Source organism: Leptodactylus fuscus, chromosome 10, assembly GCF_031893055.1.
Source record: "Leptodactylus fuscus isolate aLepFus1 chromosome 10, aLepFus1.hap2, whole genome shotgun sequence".
Classification (NCBI taxonomy): Eukaryota; Metazoa; Chordata; class Amphibia; order Anura; family Leptodactylidae; genus Leptodactylus; species Leptodactylus fuscus.
The window spans coordinates 71,501,625-71,525,650 of NC_134274.1; the positions used below are offsets into that span (position 1 = coordinate 71,501,625).

A 24,026-nucleotide genomic window follows, 5' to 3' on the forward strand; every position below is an offset into this window, starting at 1 on the left:
CACCATGTCGCCTTAAAGTGTAACTCCCATTTTATTTTACAGATTTACATAACCAGGTGGTATAAAATCAGAGATGTAACCCTTTGAAGTGACCATTTCCCCTTTGGCAAATACTACAGCTTTACGTATTACAATGTATACAGCTTTACAGAACAGACTCTCTCTGGCAATGCTTAGTTGGATAATTGCTAGTGGGAACTTCACAGCAGCCTGTTTTAGGATGTTACACTATGTTCACATCAGCGTTATAGATTCTGTTGTTCTGGTCCATTGGAGGACCAGAATAAAATACAGGCACGTCACTAAAACAACGGACACCCACATACCCCGACGGACCCCACTGACTACAATGGGATCCGTTGGTTCTCCATTCTTTTAAACTGAAACCATTAGATGAAAAAATTAAACTTACAGCAGTTTTTCAACCACTGATTTTCGACACACACCGCAATGGAATTGACTGGATGGAAATTTTGCTTTATTGTTCTGTATTTAACAGTTCAATAAAGAAACAGAAACTGTTAAATAACTAAATAGTTGCCAATGTTCAGCCCATTTGTAGGATTTGCTGTAAACAGTCTAGTCGAATCTTTGCAGAAACCTCCTTCATTTTTGGCAGGTATCACTGGGTATAGGGCGGAGTACTTTCCTGCCGCACACAGAGCAATGGGGGAGAACTTCTGACATAATCAGTTGCTTTTCAGCATAAACAGATCTTCAGTGAGAAGTGCCAAGAACTTTGCTATATTCTGAGACACGTATCACATCTTGAAACGTTCCTCAGTTTTTATTTCAATTTGAGACCAGAAGATCAAAGAATAAGATATCGGAGGGGAAATTGTTGTATTTTCTACTTCACCCATTGCTGATCCTACAATCTGAACATACAAACAGCTTCAGCACCATGAAGCTTCTGGTGTTTAACAAGAGCTGATTTCTGGGTAAAGCCCTTGCCACAAGCAGGACATGAATATGGCTTCTCCTCCGTATGAATTCTCCGATGTCCAACCAGCTGTGCTTTTAGAGTAAAACATTTCCCACATTCTGGACATGAATATGGCTTCTCTCCTGTGTGAGTTCTCTGGTGTCCAACAAGATGTGATTTTATACTAAAACCTTTCCCACATTCTGGACATGAATATGGCTTCTCTCCCGTATGAGTCATCTGATGTCTAACAACATGTGATCTCCTTGTAAAACATTTCCCACATTCTGAACACGTATGTGGCTTCTCTCCTGTGTGGATTTTCTGATGGTCAACAAGATGCGATTTCACGGTAAAACATCTCCCGCATTCCGAACATAGAAATGGCTTCACCCCTGTGTGAATTCTCTGATGTCTAACAAGATCCGATTTATGGTTAAAGCCTTTGCCACATTCTGAACATGAAAATGGCTTCTCATTTCTGTGAATTCTTTGGTGCGCAGAGAAATTTATTATCGTCTTGAAATGTTTCCCACATTCAAAACAAGTAAATAGTTTCCCTGCTCTGTAACCCGGAACTTGTTGGGGACTCGGGGACTGATCAGATGAAGGTTCTTTGTGGTTAATGGGATCAGAAGATAGGTCTTTGCTGTGAAAAGCTGAGGGGATATAGGAGGCCATGGCATGTTCTCCATAAGGATCATTATATTCTGCTGTATAATCTGGGGCTAAAAAGAGAGGATCCTCGACGGTTTTGGGGCAGACATCTGTTAGAAGCAAAAACAAATTACATGAATTAGTTTCAGAAAGCACAAGAATATTAGTAACATGTTCCTATATGAAGTTTATTAGGGCTCGTTCACACGGAGATTCTGTGTGTGCACATTCCGTCGCGGCTGCTGCAACCGTATTCTGCTGTAGTGCCTGCACGTTGCAGCTTTCCGCTCCAGATTAGGCCCAAATAAATGGGCCTAGTCCGGAGGGTGCTGCCGTGAGGCGGACGCTGTGGCTGATTCAGTCGCGGAATCCACCTGAAGAAACGGCAGCTCACTTCTATTGTCCGCTAGCGGGAACAAACCGCTAGTGGAAAAAAGAGAACGCTAGCGGTCTGCATAGACCTCTATTGTGAGGGGGCAGATTTTGAGACAGATTCCGCGCCGAAATTCACCCCCTCTTGCCCCCTGTGAACTAGCCCTAAAGTATATTAAGGGTCCTTTCACAATGACTACTTTTCTGTCCATGTGCTATCCCTTAAAAATATCAGACATTTTTTTTCTCATTTCTCTACTCATCTCTGGCAATTCACATGTATGGGTCTGTGAAAAAGAAAACCAAAAAAAAACCAAACACAAAACAGCTAATCCTCCGTATGCAGTCATGTACTGGCCGTTTTTTACAGATGCACTGCTAGTTGACATCAATCCCTTCTTGCTCAGTACTATTACGTCATGCTGAGCATATAGTTAGTAGAGATGAGCGAACACTGTTTGGATCAGCCGATCCGAACAGCACGCACCCATAGAAATGAATGGAAGCACCTGTGACGCCGGCCGGCCGCCGGCAAAGTCAGCTTCACAGGTGCTTCCATTCATTTCTATGGGTGCGTGCTGTTCGGATCGGCTGATCCAAACAGTGTTCACTCATCTCTAATAGTTAGCTGTGATCTAGTAAATGTTATGTCTTCAAATTGTTTAAAGGGATTCTACCATTAAACTACTATTTTTTCTAATTACCACGTTGGAATAGCCTTAAGAAAGGCTATACGTCTCCTACCTTTAGACGTGGTCTCCGCCACGCAGTTCCGTAGAAATACCAAAACCGGTATGCAAATGAGCTCTCCGCAGCAATGAGGGCGGGCCCCAGCACTGAAAGGCCGATGAGCGCGTCCCCATTGCTGCCCAGAGCTCTTTCCTACGCCGCCTCCTTCTTCTGCAGCAACTCCGCCTCTTCTGGCTTCTCTTGCTCTTGTAGTTCTATAGAGGAGCATAGAGAGGCCACCCCAAAATGGCTGCCGGCTCCTGTATTGAACTGCAAGAGCAGCTACCCAAAAATGGCCGCCAGCCGGCAGCCATTTTTGGGTAGCCGCTCTTGCAGTTCAATACAGGAGCTGGCCGGCGGCCATTTTTGGGTAGCCGCTCTTGCAGTTCAATACAGGAGCTGGCCGGCGGCCATTTTTGGGTAGCCGCTCTTGCAGTTCAATACAGGAGCCGGCCGGCGGCCATTTTGGGGTAGCCACTCTTGCAGTTCAAAACAGGAGCCGGCCGGCGGCCATTTTGGGGTAGCAGCTCTTGCAGTTCAATACAGGAGCTGGCCATTTTGTGGTAGCCACTCTTGCAGTTCAATACAGGAGCCGGCCGGTGGCCATTTTGGGTAGCCGCTCTTGCAGTTCAATACAGGAGCTGGCCGGAGGCCATTTTGGGGTGGCCTCTCTATGCTCCTCTATAGAACTACAAGAGCAAGAGAAGCCAGAAGAGGCAGAGTTGCTGCAGAAGAAGGAGGCGGCGCAGGAAAGAGCTCTGGGCAGCAATGGAGACGCGCTCATCGGTGTTTCAGTGCTGGGGCCCGCCCTCATTGCTGCGGAGAGCTCATTTGCATACCGGTTAAAATCGGTATTTCTACGGAACGGCGCGGCGGAGACCACGTCTAAAGGTAGGAGACGTATAGCCTTTCTTAAGGCTATTCTGACGTGTTCATTAGAAAAAAAAGATAGTTTAATGGTAGAATCCCTTTAACTGTTCACAATAACAGTCATTTTGACTAGGGGTGTCCAGACATTTGCATGCCAATGTATATTGAAAGTGATTCATACAATCATCCCATCTTCTTCTTTAACAGTATAATACCCCAGTATATGTAATTTGTAACAATACTTGGGTCTAAATACATTAAATAAATCTACATAAATAAGTAAATGAAAATGTCGAATAGTGGCGCCATGGTACTGGTTGTAAAAAAAAATAAAAAATTGTAGAGAATAGTTGAAACATCACTAATAGAGATGAGCGAACACTAAAATGTTCGAGGTTCGAAATTCGATTCGAACAGCCGCTCAATGTTCGTGTGTTCGAATGGGTTTCGAACCCCATTATAGTCTATGGGGAACATATACTCGTTAAGGGGGAAACCCAAATCCGTGTCTGGAGGGTCACCAAGTCCACTATGACACCCCAGGAAATGATGCCAACACCTCTGGAATGACACTGGGACAGCAGGGGAAGCATGTCTGGGGGCATCTAACACACCAAAGACCCTCTATTACCCCAACATCACAGCCTAACAACTACACACTTTACACACTCAATACCACATCTCTGACAGTAGGAAAACACCTTGAAACATGTGTATTTGGCACTTGCAGTGAGGAGAGCTTGTCACCAGCAGTGAATTTGGCCCTTGTAGTAAGTTGAGGTTGGCACCAACATTTGTTTTGAAAATCAGGGTGGATTGAGCCTCTAACCAGCAGAGTTTGGGCAAATTCATGGTGGAGGGAGCCTCTAACCAGCCCAGTGTGGGCAAATTCATGGTGGAGGGAGCCTCTAAAAAACCCAGTTTGGACCAATTCATGGTGGAGGGAGCCTCTAACCAGCCCAGTTTGGGCAAATTCATGGTGGAGGGAGCCTCTAAAAAACCCAGTTTGGACCAATTCATGGTGGAGGGAGCCTCTAACCAGCCCAGTTTGGGCAAATTCATGGTGGAGGGAGCCTCTAACCAGCCCAGTTTGGGCAAATTCATGGTGGAGGGAGCCTCTAACCAGCCCAGTTTGGACCAATTAATGGTGGAGGGAGCCTCTAACCAGCCCAGTTTGGGCAAATTCATGGTGGAGGGAGCCTCTAAACAGCCCAGTTTGGACCAATTCATGGTGGAGGGAGCCTCTAAAAAACCCAGTTTGGACCAATTCATGGTGGAGGGAGCCTCTAAACAGCCCAGTTTGGGCAAATTCATGGTGGAGGGAGCCTCTAACCAGCCCAGTTTGGACCAATTCATGGTGGAGGGAGCCTCTAACCAGCCCAGTTTGGGCAAATTCATGGTGGAGGGAGCCTCTAAACAGCCCAGTTTGGACCAATTCATGGTGGAGGGAGCCTCTAAAAAACCCAGTTTGGACCAATTCATGGTGGAGGGAGCCTCTAAACAGCCCAGTTTGGGCAAATTCATGGTGGAGGGAGCCTCTAACCAGCCCAGTTTGGACCAATTCATGGTGGAGGGAGCCTCTAAACAGCCAAGTTTTGGGAAATTCATGGTGGAGGGAGCCTCTAACCAGCCCAGTTTGGACCAATTCATGGTGGAGGGAGCCTCTAAACAGCCCAGTTTGGGCAAATTCATGGTGGAGGGAGCCTCTAAAAAACCCAGTTTGGACCAATTCATGGTGGAGGGAGCCTCTAACCAGCCCAGTTTGGACCAATTAATGGTGGAGGGAGCCTCTAAACAGCCAAGTTTGGACCAATTCATGGTGGAGGGAGCCTCTAAAAACCCCAGTTTGGACCAATTCATGGTGGAGGGAGCCTCTAACCAGCCCAGTTTGGGCAAATTCATGGTGGAGGGAGCCTCTAAACAGCCCAGTTTGGGCAAATTCATGGTGGAGGGAGCCTCTAACCAGCCCAGTTTGGACCAATTAATGGTGGAGGGAGCCGCTAAACAGCCCAGTTTGGACCAATTCATGGTGGAGGGAGCCTCTAAAAACCCCAGTTTGGACCAATTCATGGTGGAGGGAGCCTCTAAAAAACCCAGTTTGGACCAATTCATGGTGGAGGGAGCCTCTAACCAGCCCAGTTTGGACCAATTAATGGTGGAGGGAGCCTCTAAACAGCCAAGTTTGGACCAATTCATGGTGGAGGGAGCCTCTAAAAACCCCAGTTTGGACCAATTCATGGTGGAGGGAGCCTCTAACCAGCCCAGTTTGGGCAAATTCATGGTGGAGGGAGCCTCTAAACAGCCCAGTTTGGGCAAATTCATGGTGGAGGGAGCCTCTAAACAGCCCAGTTTGGGCAAATTCATGGTGGAGGGAGCCTCTAAACAGCCCAGTTTGGGCAAATTCATGGTGGAGGGAGCCTCTAAAAACCCCAGTTTGGACCAATTCATGGTGGAGGGAGCCTCTAAAAACCCCAGTTTGGACCAATTCATGGTGGAGGGAGCCTCTAAACAGCCCAGTTTGGACCAATTCATGGTGGAGGGAGCCTCTAAACAGCCCAGTTTGGGCAAATTCATGGTGGAGGGAGCCTCTAAAAACCCCAGTTTGGACCAATTCATGGTGGAGGGAGCCTCTAAAAACCCCAGTTTGGACCAATTCATGGTGGAGGGAGCCTCTAAAAACCCCAGTTTGGACCAATTCATGGTGGAGGGAGCCTCTAAAAAACCCAGTTTGGACCAATTCATGATGGAGGGAGCCTCTAAAAACCCCAGTTTGGACCAATTCATGGTGGAGGGAGCCTCTAAACAGCCCAGTTTGGACCAATTCATGGTGGAGGGAGCCTCTAAAAACCCCAATTTGGACCAATTCATGGTGGAGGGAGCCTCTAACCAGCCCAGTTTGGACCAATTCATGGTGGAGGGAGCCTCTAACCAGCCCAGTTTGGGCAAATTCATGGTGGAGGGAGCCTCTAAAAACCCCAATTTGGACCAATTCATGGTGGAGGGAGCCTCTAAACAGCCCAGTTTTGGCAAATTCATGGTGGAGGGAGCCTCTAAAAACCCCAGTTTGGACCAATTCATGGTGGAGGGAGCCTCTAACCAGCCCAGTTTGGGCAAATTCATGGTGGAGGAAGCCTCTAACCAGCAGAGTTGTGGGAAAGCAGGGTGGAGGGAGCCTCTAACCAGCAGAGTTGGTGGAAATCAGGGTGGAGGGAGCCTCTAACCAGCAGAGTTGGGGGAAATCATGTTGGAGGGAGCCTAGTATTAGCAGAATTGTGCAACGCTTATGGTGGATGAGTATGAGGATGCGGAGGAATTGGAGAGGTTGAGTACAGACATGGAGTTTCATGTTGGGGTGCTTTACACAGGTGGGCACAAAAATGAAGGCTCTATCCAGTGGTGGTTCATTTTTATCAAAGTGAGCCGGTCGGCACTCTCAGCTGACAGACGGGTGCGCTTGTCAGTGATGATGCCACCGGCTGCACTGAACACCCTCTCAGATAGGACGCTGGCGGCAGGACAGGACAGCACCTCCAAGGCATATAGGGCAAGTTCAAGCCACAGGTCCAACTTCGACACCCAATACGTGTAGGGCGCAGAGGGGTCGGAGAGGACAGGGCTGTGGTCGGAAAGGTATTCCCGCAACATGCGCCTATACTTCTCACGCCTGGTGACACTAGGACCCTCCGTGGCGGCACTTTGGCGAGGGGGTGCCATCAAGGTGTCCCAGACCTTAGACAGTGTGCCCCTCGTTTGTGTGGACCGGTGAGAACTTGGTTGCCTACTGGAGGAACTGCCCTCCCTGCCGCCGTCACATGCTGGAAACATCTCCATCATATTCTGCACCAATTGCCTGTGGCAAGCATTGATGCGATTGGCCCTCCCCTCTACCGGAATAAAAGACGAGATGTTGTTTTTATACCGGGGGTCAAGGATAGCAAAGATCCAGTACTGGTTGTCCTCCATGATTTTGACAATACGCTTGTCGGTTGTAAAGCACCCCAACATGAACTCAGCCATGTCTGCCACAGTGTTAGTTGGCATGACTCCTCTGGCCCCACCGGAAAGTTCAATCTCCATTTCCTCCTCATCCTCCATGTCTACCCATCCGCGCTGCAACAATGGGACGATTCGAAGTTGCCCGGAAGCCTCCTGTATCACCATCACATCATCGGACAACTCTTCTTCCTCCTCCCCCTCCTCCTCCTCCTCCATTAAACGCGATGAAGCGGACAGATGTGTGGACCTACTCTCCAGCTGTGACGGATCGGATGCTATCCCTAACTCCTCTGTGTGATCTGAGTTATCCCTGATGTCAATCAGGGATTCTCTCAGAACACACAAGAGCGGGATTGTAAGGCTCACCATCGCATCCTCAGAGCTCACCCTCCTTGTGGACTCCTCAAAGACCCGTAGGATGTCACAAAGGTCTCTCATCCATGGCCACTCATGGATGTGAAACTGAGGCAGCTGACTTTGTGGCACCCTAGGGTTTTGTAGCTGGTATTCCATCAAAGGTCTCTGCTGCTCAACCACTCTATTCAACATCTGAAACGTTGAGTTCCAGCGTGTGGGGACGTCGCACAAAAGCCGGTGTTGTGGCACATGCAGGCGTTGCTGGAGAGATTTTAAGCTAGCAGCGGCTACTGTCGACTTGCGAAAGTGGGCGCACATGCGCCGCACTTTCACCAGTAGCTCTGGAACATTGGGGTAGCTCTTTAGGAAACGTTGCACCACTAGGTTGAAGACGTGGGCCAGGCATGGAACATGTTGGAGTCCGGCAAGCTCCAGAGCTGCTACCAGGTTCCGGCCGTTATCACAAACGACCATGCCTGGGCCCAGGTGCAGCGGCTCAAACCATATTGCCGTCTCATCGAGGAGGGCATCCCTCACCTCGGAGGCAGTGTGCTGTCTGTCCCCCAAGCTGATCAGCTTCAGCACAGCCTGCTGACGTCTACCAACGCCAGTGCTGCAACGTTTCCAACTCGTAGCTGGGGTCAATCTAACAGCGGAGGAGGAGGCGGTGGCGGAGGAGGAGGCGGTGGCGGAGGAGGAGGCGGTAGAGGAGGAGGAGGGGGGTGTTCTTCTCGTGTCCCTGCCAGGAATGTTAGGCGGGGAGACGAGGTACACCGGGCCAGTTTGGGAAGCAGTCCCAGCCTCAACTACATTCACCCAGTGTGCCGTCAGTGAAATGTAGCGTCCCTGTCCGCATGCACTTGTCCACGCGTCGGTGGTCAAGTGGACCTTTGTGCAAAGCGCGGAACTAAGGGCCCGCCTGATGTTGAGTGACACGTGCTGGTGCAAGGCGAGGACGGCACACCGGGAGAAGTAGTGACGGCTAGGGACGGCATAGCGAGGTGCCGCAGTTGCCATCAGGTCCAGGAAGGCGGGAGTTTCAACAAGCCGGAACGCCAACATCTCCTGGGCCAGCAGTTTAGCGATGTTGGCGTTCAAGGCTTGCGCGTGTGGGTGGTTAGCAGTGTATTTCTGCCGCCGCTCCAATGTCTGAGAGATGGTGGGTTGTTGTAAAGAAACGCCTGATGGTGCCTTTGATGGTGCAGGAGAAGGAGATAAGACAGGACCAGGGGAGGATGAGGTAGAAGTCAACAAAGTGGCGGAGGCAGATGAAGTGGTGTCCTGGCTCGTCCTCTGGAGTGCATCGCCAGCACAGTCAGCAGTGGCAGTGGCAGAGGCAGTGGCAGAGGCAGTGGCAGTGGCGTGAACGGCAGGCGGCCTTTGTCCTGCCGTTGCTGCCTGCCACTGATTCCAGTGCTTGGATTCCAAATGACGGCGCATTGAAGTGGTGGACAGGTTGCTCTTCTCAGAGCCCCTAATCAATTTCGAGAGGCAAATTGTGCAGACAACACTATATCTGTCCTCGGCGCATTCCTTGAAAAAACTCCACACCTTCGAGAAACGTGCCCTCGAGGTGGGAGTTTTTCGGGGCTGGGTACGAACTGGAACATCTTGGGAGATTCCGGGTGTGGCCTGGCTTCGCCTAAGCTGCTGACCTCTGCCTCTGCCTCTAGCTACCCTTTTTGGTGCTGCACCTGCCTCAACATCCACACTACTTTCCCCGCTTGACATCCCCCCTGTCCAGGTCGGGTCAGTGTCCTCATCATCCACCACTTCCTCTTCCAACTCCTGTCTCATCTCCTCCTCCCGCACAATGCGCCGGTCAACTGGATGCCCTGACGGCAACTGCGTCACATCATCGTCGATGAGGGTGGGTTGCTGGTCATCCACCACCAAATCGAACGGAGATGGAGGAGACTCTAGTGTTTGAGCATCTGGACACAGATGCTCCTCTGTTAGGTTCGTGGAATCGTGACGTGGAGAGGCAGGTTGAGGGACAATGAAAGGAGCGGAGAACAGCTCTGGGGAGCAGGGACAGTTTGGGTTATTGTTCTGTAAAGCTTCGGAATTTTGGGAGGAAGGAAGACAAGACTGTTGGGTAATAGGAGGAGAGGAGGCAGAGTCTGACTGGCTGCTGGACAATGTGCTGTAAGCGTTCTCTGACAGCCATTGCAAGACCTGTTCCTGGTTCTCGGGCCTACTAAGGTTTGTACCCTGCAGTTTAGTTAATGTGGCAAGCAACCCTGGCACTGTGGAGTGGCGCAATGCTTGCTGCCCCACAGGAGTAGGCACGGGACGCCCTGTGGCTTCACTGCTACCTTGCTCCCCAGAACCATTCCCCCGACCTCGCCCACGGCCTCGTCCACGTCCCTTTCCGGGAGCCTTGCGCATTTTGAATTCCTAGTTAGAAATTGGCACTGTATACCAGTAGTAAAAATTGTGGGTGCACGTAACCCCAATATATTCTTTGAATTACCAGTCAGACACTGGCACTATATGGCAGTAGCAAGAAATGAGGGTATTTGTATTCCCAATATATTCTTTGAATTCCCAGTCAGACAATGGCACTGTATACCAGTAGTAAAAATTGTGGGTGCACGTAACCCCAATATATTCTTTGAATTCCCAGTCAGACACTGGCACTATATGGCTGTAGCAAGAAATGAGGGTATTTGTATTCCCAATATATTCTTTGAATTCCCAGTCAGACAATGGCACTGTATACCAGTAGTAAAAATTGTGGGTGCACGTAACCACAATATATTCTTTGAATTACCAGTCAGAAACTGGCACTATATGGCAGTAGCAAGAAATGAGGGTATTTATAACCCCAATATATTCTTTGAATTACCAGTCAGAAACTGGCACTATATGGCAGTAGCAAGAAATGAGGGTATTTGTATTCCCAATATATTCTTTGAATTCCCAGTCAGACAATGGCACTGTATACCAGTAGTAAAAATTGTGGGTGCACGTAACCACAATATATTCTTTGAATTACCAGTCAGACACTGGCACTATATGGCAGTAGCAAGAAATGAGGGTATTTGTATTCCCAATATATTCTTTGAATTCCCAGTCAGACAATGGCACTGTATACCAGTAGTAAAAATTGTGGGTGCACGTAACCCCAATATATTCTTTGAATTCCCAGTCAGACACTGGCACTATATGGCTGTAGCAAGAAATGAGGGTATTTGTATTCCCAATATATTCTTTGAATTCCCAGTCAGACAATGGCACTGTATACCAGTAGTAAAAATTGTGGGTGCACGTAACCACAATATATTCTTTGAATTACCAGTCAGAAACTGGCACTATATGGCAGTAGCAAGAAATGAGGGTATTTATAACCCCAATATATTCTTTGAATTCCCAGTCAGAAACTGGCACTATATGGCAGTAGCAAGAAATGAGGGTATTTGTATTCCCAATATATTCTTTGAATTCCCAGTCAGACAATGGCACTGTATACCAGTAGTAAAAATTGTGGGTGCACGTAACCCCAATATATTCTTTGAATTCCCAGTCAGACACTGGCACTATATGGCAGTAGCAAGAAATGAGGGTATTTGTATTCCCAATATATTCTTTGAATTCCCAGTCAGACAATGGCACTGTATACCAGTAGTAAAAATTGTGGGTGCACGTAACCACAATATATTCTTTGAATTACCAGTCAGAAACTGGCACTATATGGCAGTAGCAAGAAATGAGGGTATTTGTATTCCCAATATATTCTTTGAATTCCCAGTCAGACAATGGCACTGTATACCAGTAGTAAAAATTGTGGGTGCACGTAACCACAATATATTCTTTGAATTACCAGTCAGAAACTGGCACTATATGGCAGTAGCAAGAAATGAGGGTATTTGTATTCCCAATATATTCTTTGAATTCCCAGTCAGACAATGGCACTGTATACCAGTAGTAAAAATTGTGGGTGCACGTAACCCCAATATATTCTTTGAATTACCAGTCAGAAACTGGCACTATATGGCAGTAGCAAGAAATGAGGGTATTTGTATTCCCAATATATTCTTTGAATTCCCAGTCAGACAATGGCACTGTATACCAGTAGTAAAAATTGTGGGTGCACGTAACCCCAATATATTCTTTGAATTCCCAGTCAGACACTGGCACTATATGGCAGTAGCAAGAAATGAGGGTATTTGTATTCCCAATATATTCTTTGAATTCCCAGTCAGACAATGGCACTGTATACCAGTAGTAAAAATTGTGGGTGCACGTAACCCCAATATATTCTTTGAATTACCAGTCAGAAACTGGCACTATATGGCAGTAGCAAGAAATGAGGGTATTTGTATTCCCAATATATTCTTTGAATTCCCAGTCAGACAATGGCACTGTATACCAGTAGTAAAAATTGTGGGTGCACGTAACCCCAATATATTCTTTGAATTACCAGTCAGAAACTGGCACTATATGGCAGTAGCAAGAAATGAGGGTATTTATAACCCCAATATATTCTTTGAATTCCCAGTCAGACAATGGCACTGTATACCAGTAGTAAAAATTGTGGGTGCACGTAACCCCAATATATTCTTTGAATTCCCAGTCAGACAATGGCACTATATGGCAGTAGCAAGAAATGAGGGTATTTATAACCCCAATATATTCTTTGAATTCCCAGTCAGACAATGGCACTGTATACCAGTAGTAAAAATTGTGGGTGTATATAGCCCCAATTCTATTGCTAGGGGACTTGCAGGGTATTTCTGGGGTGAAGGTGGGGGGGCACACCGTTGGAACGGGTATCGGGGTATATATCGGGTATACGGGAATACACTGACAGTGTATTCCATTCAGGATCCTGGGAAAGCTGGGTTGCGGCGATTGAGCCCGTCAGTGCCACGTTACACTGACAAGCTTCTCCCTGGAATTTAGCTCTTACAAGAGCTGTTGTGGTTGTCTTCTCCTTCCTATCCTAGCCTGTCCCTGCCTACCCAGAATCTAAGCCCTAGCTAGCTGGACGGAAACCTCCGTCCTCGGTGAATTGCAAGCTCAGAATGACGCGAACCTGGGCGGCGCTGTTCTTTTAAATTAGAGGTCACATGTTTTCGGCAGCCAATGGGTTTTGCCTACTTTTCTCAACGTCACCGGTGTCGTAGTTCCTGTCCCACCTACCCTGCGCTGTTATTGGAGCAAAAAAGGCGCCAGGGAAGGTGGGAGGGGAATCGAGTAATGGCGCACTTTACCACGCGGTGTTCGATTCGATTCGAACATGCCGAACAGCCTAATATCCGATCGAACATGAGTTCGATAGAACACTGTTCGCTCATCTCTAATCACTAACCTCTGGAGGGCTGCCATTGTCTGTATTGTCCTGTGCCTCTGTGAGCAAACGTCTCCAGATTGTAAGAGCTGAAATCTAATGTGTGATTATAGTGGGATGATGGTTTTCACTCACCTGTGCCAATATCTATAGAAATATTCTCCTCTTTACACTGCTCGATCACTACTTCATATATCTCTTCTTCACTTGGGATAACTTCATCTTTAATATCCGAGAGATATTCCGGCTAATTCCAATACATAAAATATATCATCATGTACAAAACATTAATAACCACTATTATTATCTATACATATAAAAGTCAAAATCTGTATAAGTCTGCTCTATACAAATCCACAGTTCTTGCCTGATTTGGGTGAAATTTGGCACAGCCCCTCTCCACCCACAGGAGCAGAATACTTCGCATGTTACATCTCACTAGCGTCCCCCAATCATGAGATTTGAGCCCCCAAATTTAGTCCCTATACATATAATGGGGAAATGTGAAAGTGCTGAGGGGAAAACAGTTGTGACTGACAGGGACGGATTATAGCGACGGCGCCAAAGAGTCGCTGCTAAAGGGGCCGCACCACCACACACAACACACAAACATTTCACAAACACCATATGAACATCACACAGACAGCACACATACACCAACCCACAAGCACAACACCACACAAACACCAGACCACTCTAGACACACACAACACAAACACCACCCCATAAACACCACATGCACACACACGGACTACACACGCATGGAAACACACTCAGATGGACGCACACGGACGAACTTAGCACATGCATACTCACACACAACTACTGCACGCATGGACACTTGCTCTGTATACGCAGAAACACATGCGCACATACACACATACATATACACGGACCATACACACGTGCATGCGCACACGCATACATACACATGGATCACACACATGTTCACGCACGCATGCACTGATAAAACATGTCTGGTATCCTTAGTGGCTGCTTGCACACGACAGTATTTTCACAGGCCTCCAGGCCATGGATTTGGCGGTTCCATAGACTTCGTTTTGCACAAAGCTGTGAATTTTGCAGGCTCCATTGAAGTCTATGGAGATGTAGAATCTACAGACCGGAGACTGTAGTGTTACTGTAGTTTGCAAGCAGCCTTACTGAGCAGCAATATTAGTCAGGCGAAAACTGCCTGATAGTAACATTGTCATTATTGCTGACTATACAGGAGCTTTCATCACTGACGCCCTACAATAGATAGTTGTGTAACTGGAAACCAATTTTACTCTTTTGTCCGTGAACTACTTATAGATTACACTGGAGGGAGGGGGAAGGGCTGCACTATGTTGTTAATTGGGTGTAAATCAGTGGCATAACTAGGAATGGCGGGGCTTTTGACGTGGGCCCCCTCCTGACACTGAAGACCCCGACCAACCCACCTCCCCCCACATTCCTGCACACAGTATTATACCCCATAGTGGCCCCTGCACACAGTATTATACCCCATAGTGGCCCCTGCACACAGTATTATGCCCCATAGTGGCCCCATCACACAATATTATACCTCACAGTGGCCCCTTCACCCAGCATTATGCCCCATTGTAGATAACTGTGAACAATTATTATACTCTGGGGGCTTTTGAGACCCCAGAGTATAATAATTGGAGACCCAGGAGGGATACAAACATAAAAAAACACTGTTACTTACTTATCTCTGGCTTTGCTGTACTTCCCGCTGATGGCGGTCATCTTCAATGACGTCCGGGTTGTCACATGACCCGGGGGGCCTGCATCCTTTGCATTGCGACCCAGCCTCCCCTCCCCGGTCATGTGACGTCAGGAACGTCGCACAAGTAGGCCTGAAGCCGTCCTGGACAGTTAAGTAACACAGTTTGTCAAGTTCCCTTACCTCTCCTGGGCCTCCGGTCATTAAACTCGGTGGTCTTTTCAGACCCTCGAGTATAATAATGTTTGTGGGGCCGCTGCCAGGATCGGTATGTAAATATGGCATGTTACCATCTGGAGTAACTCCAGCCAGTAATGGCCTATTAAAAAAACAAAACGCAGCGGTCACGCCTGGTGCAGGACCCCCTAATGTCCCGGACCCTGTGGCAGCTGCTACCCCGGTAGTTACACCCTTGGTGTAAATGTTTTATATGTTTCTGTAAGGTGCAGAAATTTTAATATTTGGTAAAAAAAATAAATAGTTAAAAAAATAGTTGTAATAGTTTATACTACATAATATGTATTCAATATGTAATAAATAATAATAAAAATGTTGAAATGAAAAAAAAGTTGTTGTTCACATCAATGTTACAACAAAGTAGTAAAATGCCAAAATAATAAAAATTTAAAGTGGAAAAAAAGATTTACTGTAGCTCTGAAAATGTCAATTTCAGTATGACACTGAAAATTTTACTTTAGCGTAACCAATAATTTAACATGTTTTCCGTGAGTGAAGCCGCGGGTATTCTACTAGTAATATAATAAGAGAAGTAAACACTGAACAGCTCTTGGCGAGATCTCAGTTCCGGCTACCTCATCATCTTCTACGGTACTGCAACTTTGCCCTGGCCAATTCTGGGTAGGAATTGTGGAGAATTCCTCTAGTAGGTTCTTTATACAGGATTCTTCTGCAGAAGAAGCAAGCAGAGCTATTTCTTGGTGACATACACTTATCTGCGCTCTCCTTTATAGTCAAGCTAGGTCTCCTCTTACCTAATGATGTGGGAACCTGGGGATTCTCCATAATAATGTCCTCATACTAATCCTTGTGACCTTCTAAATACTCCCCCTCCTCCATTGAGAAGTAGACAGTGACGTCCTCACTAGAGATGAGCGAACAGTGTTCTATCGAACAGGGTAGCGCAGGGTAGGTGGGACAGGAACTACGACACCGGTGACGTTGAAAAAAGTAGGCAAAACCCATTGGCTGCCGAAAACATGTGACCTCTAATTTAAAAGAACAGCGCCGCCCAGGTTCGCGTCATTCTGAGCTTGCAATTCACCGAGGACGGAGGTTTCCGTCCAGCTAGCTAGGGCTTAGATTCTGGGTAGGCAGGGACAGGCTAGGATAGGAAGGAGAAGACAACCACAACAGCTCTTGTAAGAGCTAAATTCCAGGGAGAAGCTTGTCAGTGTAACGTGGCACTGACGGGCTCAATCGCCGCAACCCAGCTTTCCCAGGATCCTGAATGGAATACACTGTCAGTGTATTCCCGTATACCCGATATATACCCCGATACCCGTTCCAACGGTGTGCCCCCCCACCTTCACCCCAGAAATACCCTGCAAGTCCCCTAGCAATAGAATTGGGGCTATATACACCCACAATTTTTACTACTGGTATACAGTGCCATTGTCTGACTGGGAATTCAAAGAATATATTGGGAATACAAATACCCTCATTTCTTGCTACTGCCATATAGTGCCAGTTTCTGACTGGTAATTCAAAGAATATATTGGGGTTACGTGCACCCACAATTTTTACTACTGGTATACAGTGCCATTGTCTGACTGGGAATTCAAAGAATATATTGGGAATACAAATACCCTCATTTCTTGCTACTGCCATATAGTGCCAGTGTCTGACTGGGAATTCAAAGAATATATTGGGGTTACGTGCACCCACAATTTTTACTACTGGTATACAGTGCCATTGTCTGACTGGGAATTCAAAGAATATATTGGGAATACAAATACCCTCATTTCTTGCTACTGCCATATAGTGCCAGTGTCTGACTGGTAATTCAAAGAATATATTGGGGTTACGTGCACCCACAATTTTTACTACTGGTATACAGTGCCATTGTCTGACTGGGAATTCAAAGAATATATTGGGAATACAAATACCCTCATTTCTTGCTACTGCCATATAGTGCCAGTGTCTGACTGGGAATTCAAAGAATATATTGGGGTTACGTGCACCCACAATTTTTACTACTGGTATACAGTGCCATTGTCTGACTGGGAATTCAAAGAATATATTGGGGTTATAAATACCCTCATTTCTTGCTACTGCCATATAGTGCCAGTTTCTGACTGGTAATTCAAAGAATATATTGGGGTTACGTGCACCCACAATTTTTACTACTGGTATACAGTGCCATTGTCTGACTGGGAATTCAAAGAATATATTGGGGTTATAAATACCCTCATTTCTTGCTACTGCCATATAGTGCCAGTTTCTGACTGGTAATTCAAAGAATATATTGGGGTTACGTGCACCCACAATTTTTACTACTGGTATACAGTGCCATTGTCTGACTGGGAATTCAAAGAGTATATTGGGAATACAAATACCCTCATTTCTTGCTACTGCCATATAGTGCCAGTTTCTGACTGGTAATTTAAGGAATATATTGGGGTTACGTGCACCCACAATTTTTACTACTGGTATACAGTGCCATTGTCTGACTGGGAATTCAAAGAATATATTGGGGTTATAAATACCCTCATTTCTTGCTACTGCCATATAGTGCCAGTTTCTGACTGGTAATTCAAAGAATATATTGGGGTTACGTGCACCCACAATTTTTACTACTGGTATACAGTGCCATTGTCTGACTGGGAATTCAAAGAGTATATTGGGAATACAAATACCCTCATTTCTTGCTACTGCCATATAGTGCCAGTTTCTGACTGGGAATTCAAAGAATATATTGGGGTTACGTGCACCCACAATTTTTACTACTGGTATACAGTGCCATTGTCTGACTGGGAATTCAAAGAATATATTGGGGTTATAAATACCCTCATTTCTTGCTACTGCCATATAGTGCCAGTTTCTGACTGGTAATTCAAAGAATATATTGGGGTTACGTGCACCCACAATTTTTACTACTGGTATACAGTGCCATTGTCTGACTGGGAATTCAAAGAATATATTGGGGTTATAAATACCCTCATTTCTTGCTACTGCCATATAGTGCCAGTTTCTGACTGGTAATTCAAAGAATATATTGGGGTTACGTGCACCCACAATTTTTACTACTGGTATACAGTGCCATTGTCTGACTGGGAATTCAAAGAATATATTGGGGTTATAAATACCCTCATTTCTTGCTACTGCCATATAGTGCCAGTTTCTGACTGGTAATTCAAAGAATATATTGGGGTTACGTGCACCCACAATTTTTACTACTGGTATACAGTGCCATTGTCTGACTGGGAATTCAAAGAGTATATTGGGAATACAAATACCCTCATTTCTTGCTACTGCCATATAGTGCCAGTTTCTGACTGGTAATTCAAAGAATATATTGTGGTTACGTGCACCCACAATTTTTACTACTGGTATACAGTGCCATTGTCTGACTGGGAATTCAAAGAATATATTGGGGTTATAAATACCCTCATTTCTTGCTACTGCCATATAGTGCCAGTTTCTGACTGGTAATTCAAAGAATATATTGGGGTTACGTGCACCCACAATTTTTACTACTGGTATACAGTGCCATTGTCTGACTGGGAATTCAAAGAGTATATTGGGAATACAAATACCCTCATTTCTTGCTACTGCCATATAGTGCCAGTGTCTGACTGGGAATTCAAAGAATATATTGGGGTTACGTGCACCCACAATTTTTACTACTGGTATACAGTGCCAATTTCTAACTAGGAATTCAAAATGCGCAAGGCTCCCGGAAAGGGACGTGGACGAGGCCGTGGGCGAGGTCGGGGGAATGGTTCTGGGGAGCAAGGTAGCAGTGAAGCCACAGGGCGTCCCGTGCCTACTCCTGTGGGGCAGCAAGCATTGCGCCACTCCACAGTGCCAGGGTTGCTTGCCACATTAACTAAACTGCAGGGTACAAACCTTAGTAGGCCCGAGAACCAGGAACAGGTCTTGCAATGGCTGTCAGAGAACGCTTACAGCACATTGTCCAGCAGCCAGTCAGACTCTGCCTCCTCTCCTCCTATTACCCAACAGTCTTGTCTTCCTTCCTCCCAAAATTCCGAAGCTTTACAGAACAATAACCCAAACTGTCCCTGCTCCCCAGAGCTGTTCTCCGCTCCTTTTCATTGTCCCTCAACCTGCCTCTCCACGTCACGATTCCACGAACCTAACAGAGGAGCATCTGTGTCCAGATGCTCAAACACTAGAGTCTCCTCCATCTCCGTTCGATTTGGTGGTGGATGACCAGCAACCCACCCTCATCGACGATGATGTGACGCAGTTGCCGTCAGGGCATCCAGTTGACCGGCGCATTGTGCGGGAGGAGGAGATGAGACAGGAGTTGGAAGAGGAAGTGGTGGATGATGAGGACACTGACCCGACCTGGACAGGGGGGATGTCAAGCGGGGAAAGTAGTGTGGATGTTGAGGCAGGTGCAGCACCAAAAAGGGTAGCTAGAGGCAGAGGCAGAGGTCAGCAGCTTAGGCGAAGCCAGGCCACACCCGGAATCTCCCAAGATGTTCCAGTTCGTACCCAGCCCCGAAAAACTCCCACCTCGAGGGCACGTTTCTCGAAGGTGTGGAGTTTTTTCAAGGAATGCGCCGAGGACAGATATAGTGTTGTCTGCACAATTTGCCTCTCGAAATTGATTAGGGGCTCTGAGAAGAGCAACCTGTCCACCACTTCAATGCGCCGTCATTTGGAATCCAAGCACTGGAATCAGTGGCAGGCAGCAACGGCAGGACAAAGGCCGCCTGCCGTTCACGCCACTGCCACTGCCTCTGCCACTGCCTCTGCCTCTGCCACTGCCACTGCTGACTGTGCTGGCGATGCACTCCAGAGGACGAGCCAGGACACCACTTCATCTGCCTCCGCCACTTTGTTGACTTCTACCTCATCCTCCCCTGGTCCTGTCTTATCTCCTTCTCCTGCACCATCAAAGGCACCATCAGGCGTTTCTTTACAACAACCCACCATCTCTCAGACATTGGAGCGGCGGCAGAAATACACTGCTAACCACCCACACGCGCAAGCCTTGAACGCCAACATCGCTAAACTGCTGGCCCAGGAGATGTTGGCGTTCCGGCTTGTTGAAACTCCCGCCTTCCTGGACCTGATGGCAACTGCGGCACCTCGCTATGCCGTCCCTAGCCGTCACTACTTCTCCCGGTGTGCCGTCCCCGCCTTGCACCAGCACGTGTCACTCAACATCAGGCGGGCCCTTAGTTCCGCGCTTTGCACAAAGGTCCACTTGACCACCGACGCGTGGACAAGTGCATGCGGACAGGGACGCTACATTTCACTGACGGCACACTGGGTAAATGTAGTTGAGGCTGGGACTGCTTCCCAAACTGGCCCGGTGTACCTCGTCTCCCCGCCTAACATTCCTGGCAGGGACACGAGAAGAACACCCCCCTCCTCCTCCTCCTCTACCGCCTCCTCCTCCGCCACCGCCTCCTCCTCCGCCACCGCCTCCTCCTCCGCTGTTAGATTGACCCCAGCTACGAGTTGGAAACGTTGCAGCACTGGCGTTGGTAGACGTCAGCAGGCTGTGCTGAAGCTGATCAGCTTGGGGGACAGACAGCACACTGCCTCCGAGGTGAGGGATGCCCTCCTCGATGAGACGGCAATATGGTTTGAGCCGCTGCACCTGGGCCCAGGCATGGTCGTTTGTGATAACGGCCGGAACCTGGTAGCAGCTCTGGAGCTTGCCGGACTCCAACATGTTCCATGCCTGGCCCACGTCTTCAACCTAGTGGTGCAACGTTTCCTAAAGAGCTACCCCAATGTTCCAGAGCTACTGGTGAAAGTGCGGCGCATGTGCGCCCACTTTCGCAAGTCGACAGTAGCCGCTGCTAGCTTAAAATCTCTCCAGCAACGCCTGCATGTGCCACAACACCGGCTTTTGTGCGACGTCCCCACACGCTGGAACTCAACGTTTCAGATGTTGAATAGAGTGGTTGAGCAGCAGAGACCTTTGATGGAATACCAGCTACAAAACCCTAGGGTGCCACAAAGTCAGCTGCCTCAGTTTCACATCCATGAGTGGCCATGGATGAGAGACCTTTGTGACATCCTACGGGTCTTTGAGGAGTCCACAAGGAGGGTGAGCTCTGAGGATGCGATGGTGAGCCTTACAATCCCGCTCTTGTGTGTTCTGAGAGAATCCCTGATTGACATCAGGGATAACTCAGATCACACAGAGGAGTTAGGGATAGCATCCGATCCGTCACAGCTGGAGAGTAGGTCCACACATCTGTCCGCTTCACTGCGTTTAATGGAGGAGGAGGAGGAGGAGGAGGAGGAAGAAGAGTTGTCCGATGATGTGATGGTGATACAGGAGGCTTCCGGGCAACTTCGAATCGTCCCATTGTTGCAGCGCGGATGGGTAGACATGGAGGATGAGGAGGAAATGGAGATTGAACTTTCCGGTGGGGCCAGAGGAGTCATGCCAACTAACACTGTGGCAGACATGGCTGAGTTCATGTTGGGGTGCTTTACAACCGACAAGCGTATTGTCAAAATCATGGAGGACAACCAGTACTGGATCTTTGCTATCCTTGACCCCCGGTATAAAAACAACATCTCGTCTTTTATTCCGGTAGAGGGGAGGGCCAATCGCATCAATGCTTGCCACAGGCAATTGGTGCAGAATATGATGGAGATGTTTCCAGCATGTGACGGCGGCAGGGAGGGCAGTTCCTCCAGTAGGCAACCAAGTTCTCACCGGTCCACACAAACGAGGGGCACACTGTCTAAGGTCTGGGACACCTTGATGGCACCCCCTCGCCAAAGTGCCGCCACGGAGGGTCCTAGTGTCACCAGGCGTGAGAAGTATAGGCGCATGTTGCGGGAATACCTTTCCGACCACAGCCCTGTCCTCTCCGACCCCTCTGCGCCCTACACGTATTGGGTGTCGAAGTTGGACCTGTGGCTTGAACTTGCCCTATATGCCTTGGAGGTGCTGTCCTGTCCTGCCGCCAGCGTCCTATCTGAGAGGGTGTTCAGTGCAGCCGGTGGCATCATCACTGACAAGCGCACCCGTCTGTCAGCTGAGAGTGCCGACCGGCTCACTTTGATAAAAATGAACCACCACTGGATAGAGCCTTCATTTTTGTGCCCACCTGTGTAAAGCACCCCAACATGAAACTCCATGTCTGTACTCAACCTCTCCAATTCCTCCGCATCCTCATACTCATCCACCATAAGCGTTGCACAATTCTGCTAATACTAGGCTCCCTCCAACATGATTTCCCCCAACTCTGCTGGTTAGAGGCTCCCTCCACCCTGATTTCCACCAATTCTGCTGGTTAGAGGCTCCCTCCACCCTGCTTTCCCACAACTCTGCTGGTTAGAGGCTCCTTCCACCATGAATTTGCCCAAACTGGGCTGTTTAGAGGCTCCCTCCACCATGAATTGGTCCAAACTGGGCTGGTTAGAGGCTCCCTCCACCATTAATTGGTCCAAACTGGGCTGGTTAGAGGCTCCCTCCACCATGAATTTGCCCAAACTGGGCTGTTTAGAGGCTCCCTCCACCATGAATTTGCCCAAACTGGGCTGTTTAGAGGCTCCCTCCACCATGAATTGGTCCAAACTGGGTTTTTTAGAGGCTCCCTCCACCATGAATTGGTCCAAACTGGGCTGGTTAGAGGCTCCCTCCACCATGAATTGGTCCAAACTGGGGTGGTTAGAGGCTCCCTCCACCATTAATTGGTCCAAACTGGGCTGGTTAGAGGCTCCCTCCACCATTAATTGGTCCAAACTGGGCTGGTTAGAGGCTCCCTCCACCATGAATTTGCCCAAACTGGGCTGTTTAGAGGCTCCCTCCACCATGAATTGGTCCAAACTGGGTTTTTTAGAGGCTCCCTCCACCATGAATTGGTCCAAACTGGGCTGGTTAGAGGCTCCCTCCACCATGAATTGGTCCAAACTGGGGTGGTTAGAGGCTCCCTCCACCATGAATTGGTCCAAACTGGGTTTTTTAGAGGCTCCCTCCACCATGAATTTGCCCAAACTGGGCTGTTTAGAGGCTCCCTCCACCATGAATTGGTCCAAACTGGGCTGGTTAGAGGCTCCCTCCACCATGAATTTCCCAAAACTTGGCTGTTTAGAGGCTCCCTCCACCATTAATTGGTCCAAACTGGGCTGGTTAGAGGCTCCCTCCACCATGAATTGGTCCAAACTTGGCTGTTTAGAGGCTCCCTCCACCATGAATTGGTCCAAACTGGGGTGGTTAGAGGCTCCCTCCACCATTAATTGGTCCAAACTGGGCTGGTTAGAGGCTCCCTCCACCATTAATTGGTCCAAACTGGGCTGGTTAGAGGCTCCCTCCACCATTAATTGGTCCAAACTGGGCTGGTTAGAGGCTCCCTCCACCATGAATTTGCCCAAACTGGGCTGTTTAGAGGCTCCCTCCACCATGAATTTGCCCAAACTGGGCTGGTTAGAGGCTCCCTCCACCATGAATTGGTCCAAACTGGGGTTTTTAGAGGCTCCCTCCACCATGAATTGGTCCAAACTTGGCTGTTTAGAGGCTCCCTCCACCATTAATTGGTCCAAACTGGGCTGGTTAGAGGCTCCCTCCACCATGAATTGGTCCAAACTGGGTTTTTTAGAGGCTCCCTCCACCATGAATTTGCCCAAACTGGGCTGTTTAGAGGCTCCCTCCACCATGAATTGGTCCAAACTGGGGTGGTTAGAGGCTCCCTCCACCATTAATTGGTCCAAACTGGGCTGGTTAGAGGCTCCCTCCACCATTAATTGGTCCAAACTGGGCTGGTTAGAGGCTCCCTCCACCATGAATTTGCCCAAACTGGGCTGGTTAGAGGCTCCCTCCACCATGAATTGGTCCAAACTGGGTTTTTTAGAGGCTCCCTCCACCATGAATTTGCCCAAACTGGGCTGGTTAGAGGCTCCCTCCACCATGA

General features: G+C 48.1%; 1 protein-coding gene across 1 annotated transcript in view; it reads right to left on the reverse strand.

The window, feature by feature from the left end:
- Positions 1-461: 461 nt before the first annotated feature.
- The window catches only part of LOC142182934 (uncharacterized), a 30,037-nt gene continuing 6,472 nt past the window's right edge, over positions 462-24,026 (reverse strand). The window contains exons 4-5 of the mRNA XM_075257752.1: positions 13,338-13,449; positions 462-1,692 (exon numbers count right to left, since the gene is read on the reverse strand). Of these exons, the coding sequence (XP_075113853.1) occupies positions 872-1,692; positions 13,338-13,449 (933 nt within the window). The 3' untranslated portion in view covers positions 462-871. The remainder of the gene's footprint in view (positions 1,693-13,337; positions 13,450-24,026) is intronic.